Below are 13,484 nucleotides of genomic sequence, written 5' to 3'. Positions count from 1 at the left end.
TTCATGTAGCCAGGTAAGGGGTCGAGTGCCTCGGGGGGCCTCGTGGGCAGCCGTGAGTCACGGTGGGTGCTGGGAAGGGATTGGAGTGTTGCTGCCTTACGGGGCTTACGGCTGTGTGCGGGGGTCCTCGGGGTGCGGGCTCCTGCCAGGTTGCGTGTGCGGTGCTTAGGGGTGTGGGAACAGGGAACTCGGGCCGCGTTAGGTGCTAGAGCAAGGTAGTGCGAAACTCGATATAGTTAGCATGGCGCAAAAAAAGGGAGGTCAAAAGCGAAAGGATTCTGAACCTGAATTAGCGCAGATTATGAAATTGCTGCTAAAGAAGTTGAGCAAAGAGGCTTCCGATAGCGGGGAGGAGAGCGATTCTTCCAGGAGGGAGCAGCCTGAGGTAGTGGAGCGGCCGCGCAGGGGGGTGCCACCGAAGGCCGCTTGTCTGCCATTAAATAAGAGGGCCAAGGCGCAGCCTAGAAGGAAAGGGGCGAGGGGTAGGCCTAGCCCTGCCAGGGGGAAACAGGACGAGGGATCAGTAGGTCCCGTCCCCACTCCTCCGTTAGATGCAGAGCGGGTTTTCCTTTCGGCTCCCATTCCGGATGTGTCCACACCAGTAGACCCAGTGGGTTCAGTTTTGTCTGAGATTAGGGAGGCGCTGAAGGCGTTGGCTCCGGGAGGCGCGGTACCATTAGTCACGGTCCCTCCGGCCCCACTCCCACCGCAGCCAGTGGCCGCAGTGGCAGCCATTGGCGATCCGTTGGATAGCTTGCTGGCGTCAGTTTCCACACTAGTGGGGCAATTATCAGCCCCGGAAAAAGTAGTAGAGAGAGTGAGCGCTAGGGCGGCGGCACCGTGGGTGCCCCCGCAGGCCATAGAACAGGGCGCGTTGCAGGATATTCAGATGCAGTGGGCGCTCTTAGTCAAGTCGCGCAAAGCGTTGCCCAGTGTAGCAATTGGAGCTCAGCCCCCACGACAGCGATAGCGGTGCCACCTACAGGAGGTAAGCCTGGTGACGCTACACTGAGGAACAGCGAGGTGGGAACTAGTCAGGGGAACGTGTTGTCTCAGTCAGGGATGTTAGCTACGCATGTGAGTATGGAAATGCGAGAGAAGATTTGGAAAGGTGCCTACGTAGATATATTCTCCCTTATCAGGCGGAAGAGACGAGAGGAGGATTACAAGGACAGGGATGGGAAAGAGCACTCCTTCCAAGATCGGAGACCTAGGATAGAGGAGACAATAACCAATTGGTTGTTTGGCTTCCACGTCTATGTCACAGTGTTGTTGGAAAAAAGGCCAGAGTTGGCGATTCCGCTGGTGTTTTATACTAATAAGATTTTAAAGGCTCACGCCACTCATGGGGGTTCAGCCTGGCTGACATACGATAGGGAGTTTCGCTGGGCGAAGGAAGAAAACCCCTCCATTTGTTGGGATCAGGTTGAGGTCAATGCCTGGTTGGAGAGCGTGAGGACTAGGGAACACCCGGCTAGGCAGCCCTTTCGGACTTCCCAGGGAGGGCCGGGCGAGAAGAAAGGTACATGCTGGGCATTCAATGGTAAAGGGTGCACATGGCCCCCCGCGCAGTGCAAGTTCAAACACGCATGCGCCTACTGCGGTCACCATTCCCATCCTGAATCAAGGAGCAATAAGAAATCCAAAGAACGGGGGGTAATGCCCCTAAGGATATCAAGCCTCCCCAAGTCTAATCTGCCTACTCCTGTTGACATTGAGAAATTGATCTTTTGGTTGGACAGGTATCCAGATAGGGCAGCTGCTAGGATGTTGTTTGAAGGTTTTTCCAGTGGTTTCCGTATCCCAGCATCGCATGTCCCCCCTATTACTCAGTGTAGGAACCAAGTTTAAGCAAGAACCCATCCGTCAGTAGTGGCCACAAAGGTGGAGAAAGAGCGGGCCTTAGGCCGAGTAGCAGGCCCGTTCCCGTCTCCTCCCTGGGAGAACTTTGTCTTCTCCCCTTTGGGAATGGTGCCCAAGAAGGAGCCGGGACATTTCAGAATGATCCATAACTTATCCGCACCGAAGGGTGCATCGGTAAACAATGCCATCGACCCGGCAGTGTGCTCAGTGACGTACTCGTCCTTTGATGCCGCGGTTCAGAAAGTGAGGGAGCTAGGCCGAGGGGCGTTGCTAGCAAAATCCGACATTGAGTCAGCATTCCTCTTGTTACCGGTACACCCAGAGGATTACCATTTGTTAGGCTTTCAGGTCCAACAGCAATTTTATTACGACAGATGTATGCCTATGGGTTGTGCGGTCTCCTGCAAGTAGTTTGAGACCTTTAGCTCCATGCTGCAATGGGTGTTTTCGCGAAAGTCAGGATGTACGGATGTGGTGCATTACTTGGATGATTTCATGGTGATGGGTCCCGCATCGTCGGATGCCTGCGCGTTGGCCCTAAGCCAGCTGGTGGCGATGCTGAAGGAATTTGGGGTGCCGCTGGCACCGAGCAAGACAGTCGGCCCTGACACGCGCATGTCCTTCCTGGGCATTGAAATTGAGTGGCAGCTAAACTTTGCTTTGCGTATCATTCCCATGGGACGCCCTTTCTCGAGTCTATAGCCAGAGCGATGGTGGGTCTTACCCAGAAACATCACCGGGTGAGGTTAAAAGCAGGGGGGAAGGAGGACCTCAAGGTGTGGCGTGACTTCCTGGCAGATTTCAACGGGCGGGTAGTGTGGCCCGTGCCGCCGGTGTCCAGTGAGGAACTGGGATTATACACCGATTCAGCTGGTAGTGTTGGTTTTGGGGCAATCTTGGGCCCTGCCTGGTGTGGGGCGGCCTGGCCAGCGGAGTGGCACGTAGCAGGCTTGACTAAGAATTTAGCCTTTCTAGAGCTCTTTCCCATCTGGGTTGCAGTTACAGTTTGGGCGGAGCGCTTCAGGGACAGGGTCGTGACCTTCTGGTCGGATAACATGGCAGTGGTTCAGGTTATCAATCGGCAAGGGGTGACTTGCCCACACGTGCTGAGGTTGCTGAAATTGGTGGTGTTGGCATGCTTGAAATTGAATTTGACCTTTAAAGCTGCGCATATACCTGGAGTTGATAACCATGCTGCTGACGCTTTATCTCGTTCCAAGTTGCAGGACTTCCAGGGGTTCCACCTGCAGGCGGAAGAGCGCATGACGACGTTCCCTACGTCACTGTGGAAAATTGTGGTACGTGGCGCTCTATGTGACCGGACCAAACGTGCTTATCAGTCACAGTTTAATGTTTACAGATCATTTGTGGAGCAAGCCGGAGGGGTTAGGATCTTCTCACCTGAAACAATGTATGCCTTCTTACAGGTTCTGCGAGATCAGGGCAAATCAGTGTCCTATGCTAGGGCCGCCTTGGCAGCAATAGGCTTCTTCGCTAAACTGGCGGGGGAGTGGGACCCTGGGGCTTCATTCTTGATCAGGAAGGCCTTAGCGGGTTGGGCCCGATTGGACGGGCCACAGCGGGACTGTCGTAGGCCTATGGATCTCCCAAACTTGATTGATATTCTGGGGGTACTGCCTGTCATTTGCCAGTCACCGTTCAAGGGAATCATGCTGGGGGCGGCATTTTGCCTAGCTTTTTACGGGGCCTTTCCCCTGTGTGAGATAGTTGGAGCTTCCAAGGTAGACCATGGGGGAGGGTTGCAGTTCAAAGATATCTCCCTTTCCTCAGGGGGTTTAGTACTGCAGTTGGGACGTTCCAAGACAGACCAAACAGGAAAGGGGGTCACCATCTGTTTGCTGTCAGCTCCTGGGATAGCAGCCTGACCCGTATCCAGTATGCAGGCGTACTTGGCCCGACGCCCAGCAGGAGGGGGGTCGGCTCTCTTCGTCCATGAAAACGGGGATTGCCTGTCTCAGTATCAATTTAAAGCAGTATTTGGGTTGGCCTTGGGGAATCTGGGTCTGGGAGCAGCGGGCTATTCATCTCATTCCTTTAGGGTTGGCGCCGCTACTCTGGCGGCAGGGGCCGGTCTCGCCCCCAACGTGGTAAAAGGTGTGGGTCGATGGACCTCGGACTGCTATAAGCGATATGTGAGGCCTGAATTGTTGTAAAAACATGTGTGTGCAGTATCTAACGGCCTCATCTCTCTCCTTTCTGATTAGTATGCCCGATTACGTGGTATGGGTACTCGGGCACTCTTTCGTGCGTCGCGCAGCGGTGCGCTTGCAGCGAAGAGAGGTGGTGAAACTGGCCGCATTGGGCGAGACCGAATTCGTATGGCACGGTGTTAGAGGAATGCGAATCCGACACTTGAGGCGGATTGTTGAGGAGCTCAAGGCACGAGAGCACAAATCGCCAGATTGGATTATTCTACATTAGGGTGGCAACGACATGGTCGACAGAGGGCGCTTGGCTGTCAAGGAAGCCCTACTAGCAGAGTTTGCCTGGCTGGGGCATGAGTTCCCCTCGACAAAAATAGTCTGGTTGGGCATGATGTCACGCAGGGCATGGGGCTTAGGAGTGCGTCCTAGATCGGTGAGGCGATTGAACGGCGAACTAGCAAGGTTGTGCTCAGTGAAGGGCCGCTTCCGCTACCTCCAGCACCGGATGATTTCCGGAGAAGCAATGTACCACCAGGATGGGGTGCATTTATCGGACTATGGAACTGATACTTTTATCCGAGAACTTTGGTCATTTATTCTGAACGCAGGTGGGGAGGGTGTCAGACCTGTGGGCCTTAGCCACCCTTGTGGCGGAGAAGAGACCTGCGATCAGTAAATAGTGGCTAAACAAGATGGATGGGAGCCCGCTTGCTGGGCTCCATAGGCCAGCTCTGAGGGCAGATATGGCAAGCTCTCCACTGGGAGGAAGTGACCACCGGCTGGGGAGGCTAGGGCGACAGATTTCGAGCCTCCCGGGCGACCTGGGGCAGACTGGTGGTCGAGAGGTGGGCCCGGTAATGGCGGACAAGGATAGAAGGGCGGGACCCACCCCTCTAGGGGGCAGGTGCACGGCACTTGGCGTAGGAGACCCAGTTGCGAGATGCGAACCAGATGGTGTTCCTCCCTTAGGGTTGGGAAGGTGATGGAGCTGATATGCTCATAAATGTAGTTATGTTATAACTTGTGATTTTAGATATGCATGTTATTGCTTGTCATGTTTATACAATGTGGTGAATAAACATGGCCTTTTTAACCCCACCTGAATCTCTGGTGATTTCAAATGTGGGGATCTTGCATGTCTAGGGTAGTTCGGCGGCGGGGGCATATCTGGAGGGTACGGGTCCTATGACAAGCGTGGAGAATCATGACGTGCGCACTTAGGACCCGGCCTCTCTGGACCCCGCCCGCTCCTGGTCTCTGGTGGTTGGTCGGGCGGATGGCCCAATCGGCGTCCAGCCGACCAATTTCCGCTCCGGCGATATCGCGTGACCCGAGGGTCAGGGGGTGGAGACTCTGGGCCTATTTAGGGTCAACTCCCTGTGACTGGGGTCTCTGTTCCCGCTATCACTCCTGGATACCTGACTGCTCACGCCGGCACCTGGCCATTCTCGTGATCCGGGCCGGCTTTCCGAAACTCCCACCCACCCGTCCCTTAGATTAATGGTTTGGGGGGCGTTCTGCGGAGAAGAGACCTGCGATCAGTAAATAGTGGCTAAACAAGATGGATGGGAGCCCGCTTGCCGGGCTCCATAGGCCAGCTCTGAGGGGGGATATGGCAAGCTCTCCACTGGGAGGAAGTGACCACCGGCTGGGGAGGCTAGGGCGACAGATTTCGAGCCTCCCGGGCGACCCGGGGCAGCCTGGTGGTCGAGAGTGGGCCCCGGTAATGGCAGACAAGGATAGAAGGGCGGGACCCACCCCTCTAAGGGGCAGGTGCACGGCACTTGGCGTAGGAGACCCAGTTGCGAGATGCGAACCAGATGGTGTTCCTCCCTTAGGGTTGGGAAGGTGATGGAGCTGATATGCTCATAAATGTAGTTATGTTATAACTTGTGATTTTAGATATGCATGTTATTGATGTTTGATGTTTGATGTTTTGTGGTTTTTATATAGCGCTCTGTCACTCCAAGGAGCATCCTGGCGCTTGATCTTCATTGCTGACCGGTAATATGATGTTATGACTGTGTTTGGGATGTTTGAGTAAAATCAGACCATAATTTTACATTTGGATTCTGGGAGTCCGTATATCCAAGTTTTTAAAGATTTTTTAAAAGTCTGTTCTGATGATATTTGACGAAGTTCTGTAGTGAGTGTGTTCCAGGCCCTGGCCCCAAGAACTGTCAGTGATTTTCCCCCCTTGGTGGTGAGTTTAAACTTGGGGACAGTGATCAAATTAGCTGTGGCTGATCTGAGTTCTCTCGATGGGTAATACCTGTGGAATCTATCATTTAGGTATTTTGGGCCCTGTTTGTGAAAACATCTAAATGTGATCACAATGATTTTAAATAAGATCCGCTTCTGAATAGGAAGCCAATGCAACTTGTTCAGGGCAGCTGATGCTGATGATCTTCTGGGCAACCTCAGGACTAATCTCGCTGCCGCGTTTTGAATGGTCTGTAGTTTATGTAAGGTAGATTTTGTTGCTCCAGCATACAGACTATTACAGTAGTCGATTTTGGATGTTATTAAGGCAACTGCTACTGTTCGGCGGGCGGGCAATGGTAGATAGTCAAAGAATTTGCGTAACCCTTTCATGATGTTAAAGCAGGCATCTGCTATTTCTTTGGATTGTTGCTTAAAAGAAAGCAAGTTGTCAAATTTTATGCCCAGATTTCGAGTGGCATTGATGGTGTCTGGGGGAGCTTCCGCATCGGGTGGCCAACAGGTGAGTGGGGAAAATAAGTTATTTTTCCCAAATAGTATGATCTCTGTCTTTGCAGAGTTGCATTTCAGATGGTTTTTGTGCATCCACTTAAAGGTTGCCGTCAGACACTCTTTTAGGTCTCGTTCTGCTTTGGCTATATCTTTGTCCAGAATCAGGACCAGTTGGGTGTCGTCGGTGTATGCGACCGTATTCACATTGAAGGACGGAATAGGACTGATCAGGGGAGCCATATACAAATTAAATAAGGTAGGGCTCAGACTGGAGCCGTGAGGTACCCCTGAACCAATCTCCTTCTCCTTAGAGTAGAATTGTCCTAGCCTGACGATTTGTTTTCTGTTTAACAGAAAGTTCGTAAACCAGTTCAACACGGTGCCCCCTATACCTGCCTCAGCTAGGCGATGTAATAATATGGTTGGACACCGTGTCGAAAGCTGCCGATAAGTCAAGGAGGACAAGGACAGCCCTGCCCCCCTGGTCTAGTGCAGTTCTTATAGTTTCTGTTGTAAATAACAGAGCTGATTCAGTAGAATGTTTGGCTCTGAAACCAGTCTGGTTTGGATGTAGAATGTTATTTATTTCCAGGAACTTTGTTAGCTGTCTGTTGACCAGGGTTTCAGTGCATTTACACAGTGCAGGGAGTTGGGAGATCGGTCGTAGATTAGTTAGGACAGATGGGTCATGTAAAGTCTATTTTTGTAATGGCTTTACAATGGCTGTTTTCCACGCATTGGGGACTTCTCCGGTTTGAAGTGAGGCATTAATGATGCCATTTATCATAGGACTTACTTCCTCTTTAATAGCCTGAATTAGTGAGGGAGGACAGGGGTCAAGTGGTGATCCCGATTTGATTTTTGATAGAACTTTCAGAGTGTCTGCTTCCTCAATCGAGTCAAAAGTATTACATCTAACTGTTATACCATGGTTACTTTCTTGCAGATTATGTTCTGTGTTTTCCGTACTAGCAGGGAAATGTTTGCATGTCATGTTTATACAATGTGGTGAATAAACATGGCCTCTTTAACCCCACCTGAATCTCTGGTGATTTCAAATGTGGGGATCTTGCATGTCTAGGGTAGTTGGGTGGCGAGGGCATATCTGGAGGGTACGGATCCTATTATAATAGACAAGCCTTTCTCAATGTCTAACTCTTACAGAGGGACAGTATATAACTATCTGAAAATGATTTCCCAAATTAACTTAAAGTGCATAACATAGTTCTCCTTTCAAATTAACAACTTACCTTTTTCAAATTAGTTGAAGTTTTCTGTCAACATTTTTTCCAAATATACCTTAGGTAGTGTTAGTCAAAATGGCTGTGTTTCCCTCTCGTTTTTCATATATATTCATGTACTTAACCAATCAAATGTCAGCACATAAAAGTACAAAATGTAAGTAACATTTTAATTGGTTGAAAATTCAAACAGTTTCATATGTGTTTTTGTCATGTAATTTACCTCAGGATATTTAGACAGGGTTACAGCTCAAATGGCTGAATGGAATACCACCAAATTTGGGTAAATGGTAGGGACTGCTATGTAGTAGGGCGTATTCTATATTTGATGTAAGTGTCTGCAGTGGTTTTTCTGTAAATTACTTTCCCACCTCTTTTTGGGAGCTCTTACCGGTGCGCGCCCCGGTACGTGCACAGGCAGCGTTACGGGAGTCCTCCATTTTGTGTTTCGGTAGAATTGAGACACGATGGTGGACAAAAAACGTTGGGTATGGGTAGAAGGGGGCACGGTAGACACTTCCTGACCCTCTAGGTTTTCTGAGGGGGGTTTAGAAGGCCCATTTATGTCCCCCCCCTAAAAAAACATTTTTAAATTTTTCGGGGGGGGCAGCGTACCGGGGAGTGCACTTTGGTGGAAAATAGTGAAAAAAGTTTGAAAAAGAAAATCATTATGAGTGATCAGAGGTAGGGTAGCTCTAAAAAGAGCTTTTGGGTTCTGTGGCTGATTTTAGTACCTACAAGTAGGTTCCAATGCGCAGTCCTAAATTCAGGAGGAATATTCTATTACCCTCATCTGAGAAGTGCACACCATCTCCTCTATAGATGTCTTGCAAGTTGTAACACAAGTTGTTGTTGTATATTGAACCCATTCCATAGTCTCTCATGTAAGCAGAAACAGATTTATTCACATGTTTCCGTGCTTTCTCAAATTGTGGACAAAATTGGTTGGACCAGTTCCATTTCTGTCTTTGGCATATATTGGAATATACCAAGGCAGTTTGTGGAAAAAGTGTCATCAATTGATTAAAGGTGTCCTTTAAAAGCATTTCCAGACCAACCCCAGTCATAGTGACTAAATCATTTCCACCACAATGCACTATTAAGAGGTCAGGGTTTGGCAGATGCAAAAAGGTTTTCACCAATGGTATCAATTGGTGACATCTCAATCCTCTCTGGCCAATCCACTTGATTTACACATTTGATAAATCAAGGTTGTGATAATTTCTGCTTGCTGCATACCTTTGAGCCCAGTGGATGTAGCTATGTCCAATAATCCATACAGAATACATGATGAGAGAACGTTTTGGTGCAGTCAGATGAAGTGTGGGAATGAAATGGCAGTTGGAACAGTAGGAGTTTACAAACAAATAATTGTGGAGTTTCCTTTCTCTTGAATCACAAGCAATGATTGGTGGATTCAGATAGTTGAAAACTGAAAGTTAGGGTGCATGGTTGTGTTGTGTGTAAGAAGCAATTTGAATGGTTAGGAAAAAGTCACTAAAAGCAATAATGCCCTGGATAAGCTGGTGTTGTATTGAGAGGTCAAACATCCTTGTTGACTTAATTTGCAACATTGTAGAATAAACTTTTGAACCTGAGAGTTCAGTTAGGAGGGAGTTGCTATGGTAACAGATAGAAAGGTCTGAGAGGGGGAAGGGTGATGGTTTGAAAATAGTGAGGGAAGACTTTTGATTGGTTGAAATAAGGCATATGTGTGTAGATTTAGAGATTTTCTATGCCAGTCTTGGTTTCAGTGTATTGAGTGCACACCTTTTGCTCTGCTAAAGAAAAATTGGTGTGTGTGTCTGACACTGTTCTCAATCTCGCAAAGCATTTGTAAAGGTAAGTAACGATTCATTTAATTTAGATAGAGACTTGTTTGCTCTATGGAGAATATTTGGAAGCAGATAGTGAAGTTTCAGTAGTGAAATGTATTGCTTGTACATAGGACTTGTGCTGTGTTTGTAAAAAGTTATGTTAAAAACGATTTTGGGGTAAAACAATGGCTTTAATATTTTTAAGAAGTAATTAATAGTGTTTGCCTCATTAAATAAATATATTTGAACCTTTTAGAATGATGTCACCGGCATTACCTCAGATTTGGAAGCAGATTGAGATTCTTTCTGGTTGGTTTGTGTCATGTTTTTGGATAATGCTTGCTATGAATATATGCAAGATAGGGGATTTGTATTTTGTGAAACAGTGAGGTTTCAGTAGTGAAATTGAATGCTTGTACATAGGTCCTGCGCTGTGTTTCTTAAATGTTATTCAAAAACGATTTTGGAGGCAAATCAATGGTATTTACATTTGGCTCTTATTTATGATTGTCTTGTGGCGCCGGTATGTCACTTTTAACATGGGAAGAAAGTGACGCAATGGTGGCACAAGGCCTTCATAAATAAGGCTTGAGTTTCTTTGCTGTTGGTTTCTGTCTTGCTTTTTGATAATGCTTGGTATGAACATTTGCAAGATAGAGGATTCGTATTTTGTGAAATAGTGAGGGTTCAGTAGTGAAATGTATTGCTTGTACAGAGAATCTTTGCTGTGTTTCTAAAATGTTATTCAAAAAACGATTTTGGGGGCAAATCAATTGTATTTTCATTGGGCCCTTATTTATGATTGCCTTGTGCTGCCGGTGCATCACTTTAAACATGGGAAATAAGTGACGCTCTGGTGGCGCAAGACCTTCATAAATAAGGCCCTGAGTTTGTTTGCTCTTGGTTTGTTTTTTACTTTTTGATAATGCTTGCTATGAACATTTGCAAAATAGAGGATTTGTATTTTGGGAAACAGTGAGGTTTCAAAAGTGATATTGAGTGGTTGTACATAGGTTCTGTGCAGTGTTTCTTAAATGTTATTCAAAAACGATTTTGGGGGCAAATCAATGGTATTTACATTTGGCCCTTATGAATGATTACCTTGTGGCACTGGTGTGTCTCTTTTAACATGGGACGCACTGGTGGCGCAAGGCCTTCATAAATAAGGCCCTGAGTTGCTGTGGTATAAACTTTAATATGTTGCAAATTAGTGTTTATATCATTTGCTTTTTGTCAATACTTTGATGTTTGCTAATAGTGGTCTTTAATTTGTTATTTTTTTCAGAACCACAGATTGAAATCAACATTTTGAAAGCAAGCAAAAATGCCGTCAAGGCAAAGGAGTAGAAAAAATATCATACGTAAAAGAACAAAATCATCAAATGAATTAAAGGAATCCTGTACAACAAGTACTTCAAAAAACACCAGAAAAGCTCCTGGTAAGACAATTAAGTCTTTTCTTCGCAGCCTATGTAGATTAAAAAGAAATGTAAACGGTAATGTGAAGATCCAGAAGCAGAGAGCAAATCTAAAAGGAAGGAGAGGCCCTCAAAAAATGTCTCTATTGGAGCAGGAGAGAAGAGTATGGATAGCAATAGAAGGTTAAATCAATTTAGGGGCATTCGTAGACGAACGTTTCGCAATAGGGTAGTTTTAAAATTTGCTAAAAAATGAAAAGAAAGGTAAACAGAGAGCTGTTTTTTACAAGAAAAAGAAAAGTGTAGAGAAGATTGTTGATCAGGCTTTTGAAGTTAAGTATACATTATTTATTTTAGTAATTAATAGAATTTGGATACTTAATAAGGCAATTTATGTTTTCAAATCGAACAGTAGATGGAAAAGAATTATTAATCGGACTAATTTTTGTGAAGTATTTTCTGGAGAATGAATGCGTAGTTAAAGTTCTGAGCCATTTTTTAATGAGGAGAGTTACTTTCAGGAAAATGATTCGGTGCATGCAGTTGACACCAGTGGTCGAGCATATGAGGTGAAAGATGGTTGTGTGATGGAAAAAGAAAAACTTATGTCTAGAGATGCAGAAGAGGTGTTAGGTGATAAAGTTTTAGGGAGACGTAGTAAGGGTCCAGTGTACACATGGAAGTGCAGTAGTATTTGTAGTGTGCGACAGGATTCAATCGATTTGCTTCGAAATTTCTTACGTACATATAGTAAGAAGAGTCTAAAACAAAAAATGAACATCTTGCAAGAGTTAGATCCTTAGAGAGTGAGATAAAACACAGGTTTGCATGGGCATTCACTGGCTTGTCTTTCTAGAAAAGTATGTCAGAGTGTTTTTCATCATTTTAGGATGTTAGCAGTGCATCATAATAAGGTGAGGAAATTAGTGAGAAGGTTGTATTATGCAAAAATTCCAGCACTCAAGCTTAAACAGTTAAACAGTGCTCTTTTGCATGGATCTGAAGTAGATATGAAGACTATTTGTGAAGAAATTGAGTTTTGTTATTTTGGGAAAAAAGAGGACAGTGTAGAAATGGATATAGTAATGGATGGTAATGTGGAAGACAATGTTCATATTTCAAGTACAGAAAAATTTGACGAGGAAATTACCAAGTTTAAGGTGCAATCAAGTGAAAGGCCTAATTTAAGTTGTGTGTGTTGTCGACGGACTCATTATAAGATTCAGACTAGGTTAGTTGATTTATATGCAAAATGTGAATTGGAAAATAATAGTGAATGGAAGGATTTTGTAAGTTATTTGTTGGTGGAGAATTCTTTTGATTTGAGTTTTGATCAGCGTATTGGTAATTATTGTTTGAAAAAATTAAATGAAAATAGAATGCCTGCTAGAGCTGCTCATAATAATCTTCAGTTGATAGATATTCCTTCTGAATTGATGGATTTAAATACTTATGAATCAATTTTGATTCAATGTGTCCATCCTTTTCAAGCTATTGTTCGCATGGAGCCTAAGATTCGGAAATTACCTCCTACAGATTTACAAAGAGGATTAAAGGGAAGAGTTGTTCATTTGCCTTTAGATGTCAAGAAAAATATTGATACAATTGGTGTAGAAAGAGTAGAAGAGGATCCTCTGGTTATTCTAGTTAATGGGGTTCCGACAAAGAGTAAGAAAATCTGGCAAGATTTAGTGGATGCTAGGAAAGTCAAAAAGGCAACGTTGTATTTGGTCAAAAACAATGAGTACTATACTGCTCATGCTACTACCAACAACCGCGTCAGCTGGTCTAGAGAGCAACTCCTGTATATTGGACTAAGCTCCTGTGACACTGATGTTCGCTGCACCCCTGAAAACTTAGATGGCCACTCTTTCCTTTGTTCCCAGTGCAATTTCGTTCTCCCCCCATGGTGCGAACGTACACCGCCGCCACCCCCAGCATCGACGGCTCATCCCTTAAAAGCAGCATTGATCAACTGTAGATCTCTCCCTCGTCACGCCAACGAAATTTGGTCGAAGGTGACTACTTATAATTGGGACATTTTATTCCTAACGGAGTCTTGGACCAAGGACACCTCTAAACCTGATATCTACTTGGCCCCCCCCCTGGACTATCGCTTCCTGGGCATTAACCGAGAAGGCAAAACTGGGGGAGGACTTGCCATCATGTTTAAATCCCACTTCAATATTTCTATAAAAAAACTTACCAATATTGGGCTGATTGAAGCCTTGTACTTCTCGATTGCTAATTCTGCATCAGTTTACC

General features: G+C 45.9%; 1 protein-coding gene across 1 annotated transcript; it reads left to right on the top strand.

Annotated features, from left to right (window-relative positions):
* Positions 1 to 241: 241 nt before the first annotated feature.
* On the top strand, positions 242 to 1,851 carry LOC147709560 (uncharacterized). The gene is made up of 2 exons (XM_086926045.1): positions 242 to 385; positions 1,057 to 1,851. Exons 1-2 carry the CDS (start codon positions 242 to 244, stop codon positions 1,849 to 1,851), a joined length of 939 nt encoding a protein of 312 aa, XP_086782171.1.
* The last annotated feature ends 11,633 nt before the right edge of the window (positions 1,852 to 13,484 follow it).

The sequence above is a fragment of the Lissotriton vulgaris genome, chromosome 6 (assembly GCF_964263255.1).
Source record: "Lissotriton vulgaris chromosome 6, aLisVul1.2, whole genome shotgun sequence".
Classification (NCBI taxonomy): domain Eukaryota; kingdom Metazoa; phylum Chordata; class Amphibia; order Caudata; family Salamandridae; genus Lissotriton; species Lissotriton vulgaris.
The sequence above is the reverse complement of the archived record's forward strand: the minus strand, read 5'-3'. Positions and strand labels throughout refer to the sequence as shown.

Coding starts and splice junctions, on each gene's coding strand:
- LOC147709560 (XM_086926045.1), top strand. CDS start 242: ATGGCGCAAAAAAAGGGAGGTCAAAAGCGAAAGGATTCTGAACCTGAA. Junction 386..1,056: donor CCAGGAGGGAGCAGCCTGAG/GTAGTGGAGCGG, acceptor GTGTTGTCTCAG/TCAGGGATGTTAGCTACGCA.